This window comes from Phalacrocorax aristotelis, chromosome 12 (assembly GCF_949628215.1).
Source record: "Phalacrocorax aristotelis chromosome 12, bGulAri2.1, whole genome shotgun sequence".
Lineage (NCBI taxonomy): Eukaryota > Metazoa > Chordata > Aves > Suliformes > Phalacrocoracidae > Phalacrocorax > Phalacrocorax aristotelis.
In genome coordinates this window covers 5,408,503-5,423,960 of record NC_134287.1, presented here as the reverse complement: position 1 = coordinate 5,423,960, position 15,458 = coordinate 5,408,503, and the positions used below count along the sequence as shown (strand labels likewise).

General features: G+C 42.2%; 1 protein-coding gene across 7 annotated transcripts in view; it reads left to right on the top strand.

The window, feature by feature from the left end:
• Nucleotides 1-2,227: 2,227 nt before the first annotated feature.
• Nucleotides 2,228-15,458, top strand: part of EXOC6 (exocyst complex component 6) — a 97,225-nt gene continuing 83,994 nt past the window's right edge. For 4 of the 7 annotated variants that reach the window (XM_075107255.1, XM_075107257.1, XM_075107254.1 and 1 more), the window contains exon 1: nt 2,228-2,423. In XM_075107255.1, the coding sequence (XP_074963356.1) occupies nt 2,302-2,423 (122 nt within the window). In that variant the 5' untranslated portion in view covers nt 2,228-2,301. Of the gene's footprint in view, nt 2,424-4,549; nt 4,666-15,458 lie in introns of those variants that run through there. The other 3 variants (XM_075107259.1, XM_075107258.1, XM_075107252.1) reach the window with 3 other exon arrangements.

Below are 15,458 nucleotides of genomic sequence, written 5' to 3'. Positions count from 1 at the left end.
AAGCTCATGTATGACTGGAAGATGTAGACTTTGGGCACGTCTAATCAGCACCAGGATTATGGAAGAGGTAGGGAGGCACAGAAGACAGAAACAGAGGGGGAGAGCACAGGTTGGGCAGACAGCATAGGGAAGAAGCAGGATCACCCACAGCAAAGGGCTTTTGGCAGGTATTCGTGGACTCCTGCCCATGGATCTGGGGTCAGCTACAGATCCACCACTAGATGTTAGAGCCTTCTCCACACATCACGGTCCTACACAGGTTCAGCATGGGTGTAAATCACTCCAGAGAGGCAAGCAGCTGGGCCTGGAGCAGTTTAGTCTAACCCTGTACAGAAAACCAACACCCACTTCCACAGGCCAACAGACTGTAACACCTGCCTACTTCTTGGTCATTCACTTTTGTATTGGTTTGCTTCTTTTTACATTGTTTTGTTTTGTTATTAAACATATACATTTCCAGGCAGCTGTGATATCTACTGTATTTGCACAACAGATTCAGAGTACTGTTTATTCTGGTTGATTTATTCCCAAAGCAAGCTTCTGCGTGAGTTTTTGGGAAAGAAGGAAGAAGAAACTGTACGCAAAGCCTCTGTAAGTATTAAACTCACTTAAAAATCACAAAAAACATTCAGAAAAGCACTCTGTATAAAGCGTCATGCTTCCATTGCTGCATCCTATTTTTCTTGCAAGCCATGGTGTGTGATGGCTGCGTGCAGAGCCAAGGCACCTGTTTTACCTGGCCCGCCTGTGCTCTGCCACAGTGGCTGCAGACATACTTTCTTCTGTCACATGAATAAGCTTAAGCTTCAGCTTAATAAATAAATTCAGTGTAATAAATTTTGCAGTTTACTTTCACAGTCGCCTCATAATTGATAAATTAATACTGAATCTGGTGTATGTTAAGATTAGAATGAGTAGTTACGATATCCTTTCGTCTGCATTTGTGTGACATCCAGTGGCTGGATGGCTTAATCACAGGCTCCCATTGCTTGTGAAAGGTGTTGAAATGGCTCACAACTCTGTTTAGAACATGAAAGCAGGAAATGTATTGGATATTAATGCTAGCAGAGCAATTGCTTAATTTTGGTTTAAAAATAAACAGGTGATCAAAGCAGCTCGTGCAAGGGAACACCTTACAGATTTGTAGGTATGTAAGTTGTTGTAGCCATCAGAGCACTTTCCCACCGCTCCCGATGTGAACTCATCTTCTCAGTGTTCCCCCTGGGCACGGAGAAGTGAATAAACAATATCTCACCCTGGTCAGAAATGAGTAATTTCTGTTTTCCTGCATTTAACCATTGAATGCACCACGAGTGTCAAGACTGTAATCAATTTTGTCAGAAGCAGTACTGCGATGGAGCCAAATTTTTATTAAAACCTTTGAAATATCCAAAATAACTAAATATAGTAAGATTGACTGTGCCACGTAATAGTGAATTAGGCTTCTAAAAAGTTGTTTAAATGGAAGGGTCTAGAACTCCAGTCTCATGTTTGAAATAGCTGCCTGAAATTAAAGTAATTGGTGACAGTTTTGCAAAATATTTTCTATGCCATCCTTGTAATGACAATGACTTGGCAGCAGCACTACTCTCAATATTTGTAGGAGTTTATCCATTCTCTTTTTCTTCCACGCAGATAATGAATTAGTTTTGTTTATTGCACACTCACATAAAAACCACAGTTATCCCAGAGCATTTTTGTACACTATTATAAGAAGCACCTACTAATGCTGAAAAGGAAAAAGATGAGAACATAAAAGTTTCTCTGCTTTTCCAGTCTGCTTTACAAGATCCATAAACCTGCTTCATAAATCCAGCTAATTGCTTGTGTATGCAGGCTTTTTATACAGCAAAAGGAAAAATACAATATTTTAAAAGAAATATTATTTTTAATCTCATAAAACTTAACAGAGAAATTAAGCACTGATGTCTAGTGTCTGAAATGACTTTAAAATTGTGTTTTCAAACTGACTAAATTGCAGGCTTAATATTTATTGCTGGTGAACTATTACAAGGATGTAAAAATATTATTTTTGCCAGTAAATTTCCTGTTAAATAAATTGGACGCACACGCAAAAAGACTGTGCAGGCCTGCGTACTGCATACGAGGCAAATGTTACCAGCAGAGACAGGAAAACAGCAGCTGTGCACCATTCTTGGACACAAAGTCCTCCGGAGTCACGAGGTTAGCGCAGGATCTGTTTTTTCATGCCTGGTTTTGCTGACTACAGAGTCACTTAGTCAATGATAATAATCAGAATAAAAGTCCTCTCCTAAAGTTAGTCCAGTTTTATGCTAATCTATGGCAAGGAAAAGCAAGTCAAATCTGTCAGAATTGTATCTAGAAGAAAACAAAGATCAGATATATGAAAATGCCCTTGCTGAGATCCAGTCCTTTGAGCTGCCTCTTGGAACCACCCTAAGGTATGCATATTTTAGATAATTTTATATTGTTCATTTGTTCCATTCTATAGCTGTTCTTTCAGTCAGCCCAACATATCAGAACCTTTGTTTTCCTGACCCTGAAATCTACAGGAAAGTTGAATTTAATTTCAATGTGAAGGGCCCTAAATGAAAGAACACAAACCAAGGTCACCTACTCAGCTCTTTCTTTTCACCAGGACAAAGCTATCTGTTACTGAAGGCTGGCTGCAGATTCTCTGTGAAGAAAGAAATTACTCTTAAACATGAAAACAAGGGGAAATTTGCTCTTCCCTGTAGAAGTGTTTTTAGTGTGATGTTAAAGGCTACATTTTAAAAGAATTGTTTCTTATTCTTAGATTTTTAATAAATGCAACTTTTTTTAATCACTAAAGAAACAACCACTTAAGGTTTTACCATTAATATTCCTAAATATCTGAAGATTTTAAATATTTTTTTTTCATTTGCAGCTTATGGAAGCTGTTTAATGATAACAGTGCAACTGAAAAAAATTTCCTCTACATATTCATCCCTACAAAAAGTAATACATTATTACTATTATGATGTTATGTACCTAAGTATATTGTCAGTATCTGTAGCAGAGTTTTAAAAATAGCCTGCCTGGCACTGTAGGCATCAGGTTGCAGTGACTATCGGGCTAAAGAAAGAAAATTTAACTTACCCTGAAAAATGTATGTGTCATTCTATTAATTCAGTAATTTGGTGATGGGAAAAGAAAGGATCGTGGGAAGATTGTTACTGCATTTGAGTGATTTCTTGAAGGAAATACTATTGCAGCAGTAGCCTGTAGGATTTTTCCTATTTTCTTTCTGCAGCATTCACTTTGTAGGCACTTGTCTACATTTGGAATAGCCCTTGTTGATTTAGTAGGTGTCATCAATAAATTCATCTGAATCAACACTGAATATGATAAAACCACAAGCATAGACAAGATGTGTACGGTCTTCAGTGCCATTTATTAACTAGCATCCAGGTGTAGTTGCACCAGGGCAGGAGAGATGGTGAGTGATTACAGTAACTGGAAGGGTGCCAAACACAATTGTAGCTGGCTGGTGTCTAGACTTTGATGCATTCACAGCTGTAAACTGCTGTCAGTTCCTCACTGGAAAAGTAGCCACACATCATCACCCTGAAGTTTTAAACTTCAGGCCTATCTCTTTACATTGGCTTCCCACTCGTGCACAGATAACTTTGCGCAGAAAGCAGGTGTATCCTGTCTCCTGAGTATGCAAACAAAACCCAAGGACTAGCTCTTCTTTGGCCACAAAGTGTAAAATTTAAATAGAAAATGGGCTATTCCTCCTTCTGTGAAAAATTAAGCCTTGCTGTACACGGGCTCGAGGGCACTAGGAAACAATGCGCCAGTTTCTAGTGAAACACAGCGAGCCAACGCACAAAAAGGTGCACTTTTGGGTTGTTCTATTTTTACCCCGTCCTCCAGATTTCTATCACCTAAAGAATGGAAGGAAACAAGCCGGTGACCTAACCCGAATGCAGTAGCCCCTGCAGAGCATCCCCCGCGGGGTAGGGGTCGGTGCCCACCCCGCCGCCGCCTCCCTGCTGGGGATGGCACGGCCCGCGGTACGCGAGCGGCAGCTGTTAAAAGCAAAACAAAAGAAATAAACAAATTTTTAAATCCCACCCCCAAAGCCAAACGAGAACTGGGCCAGAGAAAAAGACCGGTTTGGACCCTGTAATGAGTCTGTGGCGCGGTGCTGCGGGGCGCGGGCGGCCCGTCCGCAGCGCAGCCGGGAGCGCGGTCGGCCTTTGGGCGTCCCTCCTGTCACAGGGCGCTGAGCGGGCCGCAACAGGCAGGGGCGGCTGCCCGCGGTCCCCACCGGACAGCAGCGCCCGGAGATGCCCGGGAGGCGGAGGGGCTTTGCCGGGAGACCCCGGCCCAGCCCTTCCCCTGACAAGGGCCGCGGGGCAACGGCGAACTGGGGTGACCCAGGCGGGCGCTGCCCCAGTGCGACCCGGTCCTCCTCGCCCCGTGCCGAGCCGCCTGCCCCGGTCTGCGCCGGGAAGCCCGCCCCGGCGGCTCCCGCTGCCCCCCGCCCGGCTCCGCGGCCGCCTCCGCCCTCGGTCCCTCCCCGCCGCCTCCCGCCCGCAGCGGCGCGGCCGGCGGGTCCCTCCCATCCAAGATGGCGGAGAGTCTCCCCGAGCATGATCGGATCCTGCAAGAGATCGAGAGCACCGACACGGCCTGCGTGGGACCCACCCTGAGGTGAGGGGCGGCGGCGGGGGCCGCGGCGCCGGCGGCGTGTGGGGGTCCCCCGCCCCGCCCCGGGGAGCCGCGGCCCGGCCCGGCCCGGCCCGGCCGCGCTTTCTGACAGCTCCTCCCCAGAGACGGCGCCGGGCTGTCCGCAGCGCCTCCAGTGGGAGCGGCCGCTCCGGGCCCGGAGGGGGATGCGCAGCCCCCCGCGGAGGCCCGACCGCCGCCTCCCGCCCCGGCCCTCCACAGGGTGGCGGGGGGAGAAGGGGCCGCCGCGCTGCAGTGAGGGGCGGGAGCGGGGCCGGCGCGGCGGTGGGCGGCTGTCACCCCCGGGCCGGCGGCGCTGACAGGGAAGGGGGTCCGAGGGGAGGCGACGGCTGTGCCCCAGCCCCTGGGCTGGTCGCCCTCTGTCGTTGTCTGCCGGGGAAGCGGGGCGCTGCCCGTCTTCCGGCGGGGCCTCGGGGCGGGTGGCGGGGCCGGGCCCGCTGGGGGCTCCCGCTGGACCCGGTGCCGGCCTCTCCGTCGGCCCGGCGGGGAGGGCTTGGAGATGGGGCATCATCCTGGGGTGTGCCGGTACCCCCGGGCCAGTGCTGGGAAAGGGACCGAAACCGTGTTGTGGGTGGGTGTTTGCATCTGCAGGGCCCCTCCGTATGCTGCCTTCCCTAACGCAGCCTGAAATCTGCCCCGGTCAGGTTCCTTCTGGAAACGTGACAGTGTTCAGAGCATTTCTGAAATGCCATTACTTCAATATTTAGGTTTTTTTTTTTCCCCTTTTCCCTCCAGTTCCATATACAGCCGAATGGTGTAGCGGCATGTTGAAGAAAAGGGTTTGCTTTATCTTTCCTTTTAGAGAGGAACGTGTCAGTGCCCTTCAGTGTGAGCTGGGGAGAGAGGGGCAGGGCCTGGAGGGAGGGAACCGGGGTACGGAGGAGGTACAGGAGGAAAGGGCATCTTCATCCTGGAGCTGTGGTGATGCTGCCCTGACTGGAGATGTTTGAAAGAAGTGGAAAAAGCACGGACACTGGCCAAACCGGGGAGGGAGAACTGTGAATTTGCACGTTATCTCTGTGGGAAGGCACGGAGAGCCTGTGTGCAGGGAACTGGAAAAGGCAGTTCGTGTGGCAGCATGCTGCAGGGTGACGAGCACGTCGCTGCTGGCTTTCCCTGGAGAGGCAGTGGTGTCTGCTGGAAGGCCTGGGCAGGGGTGGGAAAGTGCGAACGCTGGGTACGTGGATGGGGAGCCCAGTCCCAAGAACTGATGGAAGAGAAATAAATGCACACTGCATGTGAAATAGGTCACATTTCACTTTGCAGTGGATGTTTTTGTGATGGGCTGCGTGTCGCTGCAGTGGGTCCACCAGCACCAAGGGCTGTGTGGGAGGTGGAAGTCCAGGCGTTTGTGCGAGGCTGGGGCTAATCAGTCTTCAAAGAACCCAAATGGGGAGTGTGTCTGGGCCACCCCACCATCACCCAGGGGCTGCTTGTGGAGTCAGCTGTGTCCTGGAGGCCAGCTTGGAGCAAACTGTGCTCTCATCTCCCCTTACTGTTCCTTAAACACAGCCAGTGTTGGGAATAGTGTGGAGGTGGTGAAGCTGAGCGTCACAAGATGCTTCACCTGTGAGTGCTTGTGAGCTCAGGTAGAGAGAAAGCAGCTGAGATGCTTTCAGACTTGAGTTGACCCTGGAGACAGATTAACCATGTTTCAGCTAACAAGCCCAGGCAAGTTGGAGCTGATGTCTGCAAAAAACACACCAAAACAGAAAACTTAGCAACAAGATATTAAATGTAATTGCAGTTTTGCTACCATCTTAGTATAGAGCTTGTATTGGAGGAACCAATGTAAAGGGCATACAGAGAATCAGGCTGCACAGTGGAAGAAGGCCTGTGGGTGGGGGAGGGATGTAAAAGGGGGAAGGGAAAATATTAATCTCTTATCCATGTTAAAAAATTTTACACATCTCAAATGTTTATGAATATGAACATTTAGTTTCTTAATTTCTTTGTGTGTTCCTGTCCTTTCTTTTTCTATTTGTGTTCTATCTTGTCTATCTTGTTATCTAACTGAATTTTCAGAAGGGGAGTTTTGCATTGCTGAATTTCAGAATTTTTAGAAATGAAGTACATGTTGGTCTGATTTAACCTCTAGTGTTCATTTACAAATCAAAAATCTGAGGCTAAAGAATGGTTACAGCTGGCTGAATGTTTTGGAAGAAGTCTAGCCAACATTATAGAAACACGCTGCTGCTTTATAAGAACAGCAGTGCTTAAAATCACAACTGTAGCTATCTGTTCAGCTATGCCTGTTGAAATTTGTGAATTGCTATGTGAAACTGAAAAATCTAAAATCCCACATCTGATTTCAAGATCTGTTTCAGTGAACATAAGCATGAATGTAAAATGGAGCATTATTTTCTTCACAAGATCTAGGTTTTACTTGCCAAACAATATAAATCAAAGAAGTGAGTGGAGTCATTCTATGTGCAGTTGCATAAGGCTACAACATAAAATGATCCATTGATTTCCAGTTGTGGAAGCCATTGATGCCAGTTGTCTCATGTAATGACTGAAATGACATTCATTTCATTACATGAGATGGAATATTTTTGTCATCTATGGTCTATAATGCTGGAAGAATATTTATAGCATCATGACATGAAATAAAGTACCAGTGTACCTACTTAAATAGCAGAGCAAAAGGAGGGGCTTGAGGTGAGCAGTTCACATAAGTAGTGTGAGGTAATACTAAATGCTGAATATTGTAGGATATGCAAGATCTGACTTATCCTTAATTGTTCATATCAAGATCTTTATATCTAATGTATCTATGCTTCACAAAGGGAGTGTAATTTTTTTGTGGGCCTTATGTAGATTCCATGGAAACATGTTTCTGCTCTTGTTTTTCTTCAGTGTTTCATTTGCTAGTTTGGTACAGCTGCCTCTGCCAGGGTGCTGTTTCCTACCCTGCTGGAAGAGCGGCTGCACTTGTGCTTGTGATGTAAAAAATAATAGCATGTATTCATATATAATGCTCTGTGTGTAATTTGCAGATAAGGAACAACATACAGAGTGATCCTGTGGGTGATTTTCTAGTGCTGAGATCCACCCATGTATAGGAACGTGAAGTGAAATGCAGGTCCTTTATAGGAGGAATCAGAGTACAGGTAGTACAACTGGGGTTATTTACTCTGAAGGAGAGTAAGTTAGCTCCTGAAGATTGCTCTGCACCTCAGGAAATATAAAATGAAGAGATTGGATTTGATTCAATTAATTTTCATTTAAAATTTTAAGTGGATGAATTTATTAATTTAAAATTGCTGTTATTTAACTTGCATCTCTAAATTTAGTGACACACACTGAATAATTTTAAATGAGACTTAAATCAACTGTACAACATGCCTTTCATTAAATAGGCAGACTGTGTATAAAGCAGGCCAGGATTAATTTTTTTTTCAGCAGACTGTGAAACTTTTATCAATGTCTTTCTAGCTTTAATGGCTAACTAAATGAGATTAATGACAACACCTGTTAAAGGCTCATCACTCTCACCTTTTTATATAATGTGTTAATATTTTATAATTCATGCCATATACATACTGTTGGGCTTTGCAAAACCAGGGAGAGTTGTCAGCGCATTTCTCATGTTTGAAAAGGAAAAAGACAAAAAGAAATAAAGAAAGGCAATTCCCATATCTGTCTCCAAAAGAAAAGAAAAAAAATACTAAACAGCTAATATTTTCAGGCACTCACTGAACTCCGTACAAATACATATTAGCAAAATTTCAAGAGTCAATTTTTAAGAGTGTCTTCACACTTCTTGAACATTCTGTTGGACATGCCAGGGTAGTTAATAAGATAAATTCTATTCAGAAGAAAATAATTGACCAGCAGGTAAGCTGGTTAGTTTTACGTTGGTCAAACTAGGTCAAAGTGGCACTCAACAGAGTTGATGATGATGTTCTGCCAGTGTCCTCATACACTATACTTCTGGGTTTTTTTGAGCTTATGGTAATGTGTAATATCTCAAAGCCCTTTTTAAAAAAAAAAAAAGAATTAACTCTTAAACTCTAGCTTAGCAGTGTATTGCAGAAGCATATGGTGGACTTTTTCTGAACACTTCATCTCATGAGCTTTGCATCACTGAGTCTGCAGTGTTCTGTGATCCCCATGGACAACCTGCCAAAGGAGTACCTCCATGCCCATAATCAGCTGACCAAACAACTAATACAGAAGTAAAATAAAATTTAAAAATTATGGGGGAATCGATGATGGCAATTTTATAGCTAAGGTGGAGTTGATAAGCAGGTGCTGTTGCTCTTGATGTGTCTGTACATGGGATGTACTCTGTGATTTTGACCCATTGATCGCAGCTCAGAAAGCTCCTCAGAAAGTCAGTGTAAAAATGCTTTTAAGCAACTTCTCTGTTCCTCTGCTCCTGAAATCTGCCATCACCAAGCTGATGTTAGAGCATCTTCTAGGCTGCCGTAAGTTGTGCTGGCCATAACACTTCTTTGCAGAGTTATTAGAGGGCCTCCTATGAAGATGTCTTACTGGCCCATTGTCTCTGGCTATGGGAGTCACACCACCAAGAGCTGTTAGGTTGCTGTGTTTCTGTCTGATGCCACAATATGCTGCGGTGACCTTCCGCTGACCTAGGACTGCATTTCGCTGGTAAAAGCAGCACTGAGCCACCCAGCTGCAAAGCAAAACCACTTCTGCATTGTGCTGCTTTTGTCTCATTTAGGTTGAACAGAGTTTGGAGGTAGGATGTAGATTTGTTGTGAGTCTTATAAATGAATATGGATGAAGTGTTAGAAGTGGACGTGAACTTCCATCCTTGTGTTGCAGGAAAAGCTGAAGGTAAAAGGCATGCTTCAGTGAGGCATCATTAGAGGAATAAATTGAGGAAGAAAAGGTAGCAATAGTGATCCAAGCCAAGACTATTTTAACCTTTTCTGACCAAGGTTTCGAAGAAAATTCAGAGGTAGAAATATGGGGTGAGAGTCTAATTCTGCTTTTACTTAGTTGTGGTGCACTTTGCAACTGCAGGTGCCTTGCCCAGACTGAGGGCCGTAATCTGTATTTTGGAGATATTCCTGTATCCATTGAGGTGCCCTGTCCAAAGCCAAGTGAACAAAGTGCCTAAACTACCCTTTGGAGTATGACAGGATACTCTGAAGTCTCAATGTAACTTGCCTTAGTGAAAGTATATGCTGTTATTACTAGCGGGCATGATTTAGTTATATAATTCTGTATCTTTAGCGGGATAGTTAGCACGCAGTAGCATAGGCAGTATGAATGACTTCTCTAGATGTGGGAAGATAGTGCAGCATTAGCACAGTCGCAGGCTGGGAAATACTTTTTCTGAGTGCTTGCCAGTGGGCTGTTGGGATTTGTGATGTGGTTCTCCAATGACAGAATGTGGTTGCCCTCATTTTGCCCTGTGGTCTTACTTGTCAGGTATGATTGTCTAAAGGCATTTTTCTGTGTTTTAATTATTTTGGTTTTGGATTATGAGCCAGCAATTCGCATTCGTATCTATAATTTATCCTTGTTTTAAATATAGAGCAAACATAAGAGGACTCTGAGACATCAACCAATGCTTTGAATCAGAATTGAAATGGTTTGATCATGTATTTCAATTTCAAATACTATGAAATGTTTTACATTGCAAGCTATTTTTATGGTTTTAAAATCAGTAGTCTGTGTCTTCCTTGATGGTCTGTCTTCAAGCCCCCTGCTCAGTTTTCAAGTTAACGTGTTTCATTCCTGGTTCCCTTTCGAACTGAAGTTACAAAGTAGCCCAAAGGAACTAGAAATCCCTTGTATGCTAGCTGTGATCTTTTTTTGATCAGGTCATAGAGTGTACTTGGATGTGTATTTATGTATCAGTTTATCTTTATTATAATAGCTAACTCCTGTTTTGCAACTGGGTTGCTATAGAGTAAGGAGAATGGCCTGCTTGATGAGAACAGTATATCCTGAAAAACCAGTGGCTGGCTTGTAGTGTGGGTTGCAGGTTTTGTTACTTGATGCAGGATTTGATGATATTCTGAGTGTTTAAGTTGAAAGGCAACAGTCAGATAAAACAAATGTGAGCAGGTCTATCGCAATGTGTATTTCTATGAAGGAGCAATATTTTCTTTACTGCTAGTCCATTACATAGAGTCAAAACAGTGTAGAAGAGTGCGTGCTGCAGGCTGATTAAGCTGGCATTTATATATTCAGCAGCAGAACTGCAGTTCTGATTTTTCTGTGGGCTAGCATGATATTTCAGGCAGATTTGCCATTGGTGGCAAAAAATATTTTAGAAGTAGGTGAGGATTCACTTCCATTGATGCAAGTTTCAACATAGTACTTCTCTACTTTTTATAAAGCCTGAAACTGTTTGTGGGTAATAATATCTGCACTGCATTTTTCTGTTGTGCAAAAAATCTTTAGGTTCAATGCTGATTAAGTTTGTCATGAAATATGTGTCAGCAAATCAGGTTATCTTGATCTTTTTAAGTTTTCATGCATCAGTTTCTGACTCAGTTCTTGCAGTGTTTTCCAAATGGGCAACTGCCAAGTGAAGCTTTAACCTAACTAGTAACCTATGTGAAATGGCTCTCTCCAATTTCACAAATATTACCAAAGAGCTTGAAATTGTTCCCATGTTTAGGAAGCATGTTTCAAAATACATTAGAGCTTTTAAAATAGAGGGATCATCTGCTGAGATATCTAGAATAGTGTACTTGATAGGTGGCTCATGCAGTTTGTATCATTATGTCTCATCTAAATTTAACCTTCTCTTCATATGAATGGCTTATTCACTGTTATATCAGTTAAATTCAGGAAAGCCAATTGTTATTCATGTAATTTCTTCATCAACTTGTTCCTCAAGCTGATTTTATTTAGTGTCTGTTGACCCAAATTTTGGACCTGCCATATGCATAGGAAATGCATATTTTTACATTCTTCACAAATGCCAGTCACATGGGTACTTACTTTCTTGCAGATTTTGTTGGGAAGCCAACAGCATACACCGTACTCTACCTTCCTGTGTGCATTGCTGAACCATTGCTCCAAGCCTTTGCAGTTTCCTCAATACAGATGTCTACCTGAGGAGTCTGAGCATAATTCAATTAAATATAGGCCTGGTTTTGACCTGTAAGTGCTAGAGCACTTGCACATACAAGGCTGAAATTACAGCAACTGCAGTTAAGCAAGTTTTGTCATGCTGCATTTTATGGATTCTACTACTAAACTGAGCTCATAAAAATCTATGAGGATGGATATTTCTTAAATAATGCTTCTAAGATAATGCCAGGAGTGGGTTTGCAAATAGGAAACTATTTCTATTGGTTGTAGTAAACTATTAAGTACTAACTCGTTCAAAAACATCAACCTAGCTTTGCATCAGCATGAAGTAATCACATTAGATTTTATCTTACTGAAGGGCTTGCTATGGATAGTTACAAAACTAAGCCTGTTGCCAGACTTTCTGCCTATTATCTGGCAATGGATGAAATGCCCAAACCACAGACCTTGGTAAAACAATGACATCATGTTCAATTTGATGTTCAGCTTAAAGTATGCTCAACAACACATCTCTTCCTCATCTTGTCCATGTCTACTGAGGAATTAGTTGTATGCCTGACAAACTGTGTCCTATGCAGGAAGGGGTTAATGATCTCTGCTGGAGCCTGGCTGAAGCCCTTCCTGTACCTCAGCTTTGGCCAGTAATGCCAAACTAGTAGGGAACTTAATCACTGACAGAGGTATTAAGGAGGAAAGCAGAAGGTTTTAGAGTTCATCAGCCTCAATGGAAAGACTTGGGGTTTGACAGAGAGGACTCAAAAGATGTCTTTGAACAGCTCTGCCCTAGGGACTGGCAGAGAGGGCTGGGACTTTTTTTTTTTTTTAATATAGCATGAGAAAGGTGTTCAGCTCTAATACTGTGAGTGAGATTTTCACTATGTCTCAGAGGAAGTAATGTGCTTGTGAAACTGCAGTGAGTGTAACTTGCAATTCTCCCATGAATCAGAGTAATAGAAAATTAATAATGCATGTACTGTAGTATGGGTACCTAGGGGAATACTCTTGAGACATTTCAGCTTCAAAAAGAAGTGTTTAAACTTTCAAGTATCGTGTACTTCAATTTTAATACACTCTCCTTTCTATTACAGGCATTTAGATGTTTCTGTTGGTAGCAGCTCTCACTGGGACTTTCACAGTTTGCACACTTCCTTACGCACAGAGTGACTTTGAAGGATCTCTACCCCATTGATTTCAGGGAGGCAGTGTTTTCTTCCAAGTTTTGTTTTTGGTTAATTCCAATATAAAAGTAACGTAGTTGACACTGTTTTGTAGGGTATGTTTGTTCTGTTTTGTTTCATAAACTTCAGAAACAGTGATGAGGTAGCCAATGTGTGGTACCTCATCTTGAAATGTGGAGCTTCTGTGGTGTGCTGGAGTGTTGCCTTTCCCTGAGGCGTGAACAGATTTTCTGCCGCTTAGTCTGTTTATTGAGCAGGTAGGCAACTGGAGTAACGAAGCAGAGAGTAGTAGAAGTCAGTCAGTTCAACACTGTTAGTTGCTTACTAACAGAGACGAACACTGAGTTAGTTTTAGTTGGGCTTTTGAATTAAAACCAGACTTTTTTTTTAAAGTCGTCTTTCATTTTCTTCAGTGATCCTGGGAGAAGTGCATGTGCAAAGGATATATAGTACAGGCTGTTGATTTGCATGAGAGAAATACACGATGATTTTCTATGTATAGGCTATGTGAGCTCATAGTTAACAAAAATTAATAATACAAAATTAGTGGAAAATATATGCTTTGGTTATATGTTTGCAGAGCAATGTGACACATCAGAGAATTATCTGGTTCAATCTGTATTGAATAGAATATATTCCTAATCAAATTGCGTTTGGAACTTTTAAATTATTGGGTATTTTATTTAATCTGGAACTTCATGATTTCTAAAACAGTATATTTACATCTGCGTAGTGTTGGTATTCAAAGCCTATTGAAATAAGCAACTTAGGCGTTTGTGACATTAAATGTTCTGTTTTATTTCATATGTTTCGTGAAGGCTTTACCAATAAGATTGGTACATATTTTTCTGATTGGTACATATTTATCTTTAGGTATTACCAAATACATAAATATTTATCTAGATTATGCCTAAAGCGCCCCAGATAAAGAAGACAGATTAGCTGTAGGTTGTAATAGATGGCTAATTATTTCTGGGACGAGTGTCATAGAAATCTGATCAAATCTTTTAAAAAAAACACACCTTATAAGCTCACAATTCTATTTACAGATTAATCCATTGCTCCTGAAATGGAACAATTTATGTTACAGTCTGTGGAAATATCAAGGGAAGATGAGAATATTGCTATATGGACTTCAGTTTCTTCTTTGATTTTCTGTGAAATAACTGGTTCCAACTATTTTCCACTGCATCCATTTAGGCATATGAAACACATGGCGAAACTTGGCATTTTGTTATGTGGCAATAGCTAGTACCAGAGTGAGTGAAGCTGGCATTTTCTTTGCTGTCTTTTTTATCTACTATTACAACACAAAATTTAAAAAAAAAATAGTAGTGCAGCACTTGTTTTTCAGTTTCTTGCTTCATACATCAGTAAGTCGCACAAAGGCTTAGCAGGAAGAGGCATCTCCTTGGTCAGCAGTGTAAAAACAGGAAGGAGGAAGTCTATTGCAAATCTGGGTTTACTGATTATCAGTTCATGTTTCGCTGCAGAGGATGTCCATTAACAGCCATCAGTGTGATCCATTGCTTATCCAGCATGAACAATGACTGCTGTAGTGCTGCTACTACAGAATATGGACCTTGCTTATAGGAAGTAATGTTAACTAACAAACTGTACTCAGACCCTTCCTGCTCATAGAAACAGGATACTATTAGTGAGAACAATTCACAGAAATTGCACATCCAGGAAAACCAGGCAAGTAAAGCGCAACAGCTAAACTAAGATTAAGAAAATCTTTTCTCTGATTAGGCCGTAGCTCGAGTTGTATGTTGCTCTGGCAGGTAATGAGATCTTTTAAATAGAGCGGTGAGATGTAATTATGAATAAGGATGGCAGACCTGGACCCTAGTTAGCGCCTCACATAGAAAGGCTGCTTAGGTTTTAAGAAATGTGCTTATTACCATAACTCTAGTTGAATTACAGGAAACACCTGGACATTATTTTATAAAGCTTCTTAGGGTGTATGCAGCAACCTATATGAAGTTACTCTGTGGAAAAATCCCTACAAAGTTTGCAGTTTGTGTAAACAGAAAATATCTTTGTGTATTGTAGGACAAAGGAAGTTTCTGCAGTGTTTCCTGTGAAATTGCAGCTTACATGGAATGTGTGATACAGTATCATGGTTAGGGATGCCATGGTTATAGTCACAGTGACAGGTCTGTTTTTAAGGGCAGAATCTTAATTTGCATAGTCAGTATTTTGTGCTTGCTTTGATCCAGCCGAACTCATTATGCAAATTTGAACTGTAAATATTGCTTCACTTTATACCTTTGTTTAATCTCCCCCCCCTTTTTTTTTTTTGCTTTGTTTTAAATCAAATGAGAAATGGGGGGAGAGGACAAACATCTACTGGGACACTTCTTGCAATGTGTGTATGGGAACTAGTTGAGAGGCTAGCCTCAATACAAAATTGGTGTTTGTAGCAAAATATGAATTCTAAAAACATGATTTTCCACAAACACAGTTTCTTCATTTGAGAGTTGGTTTATTTGTTTGTGTGTTTTAAATATTGCTTTGAAAAATTAAATAAAAATTGTATATCTGAGT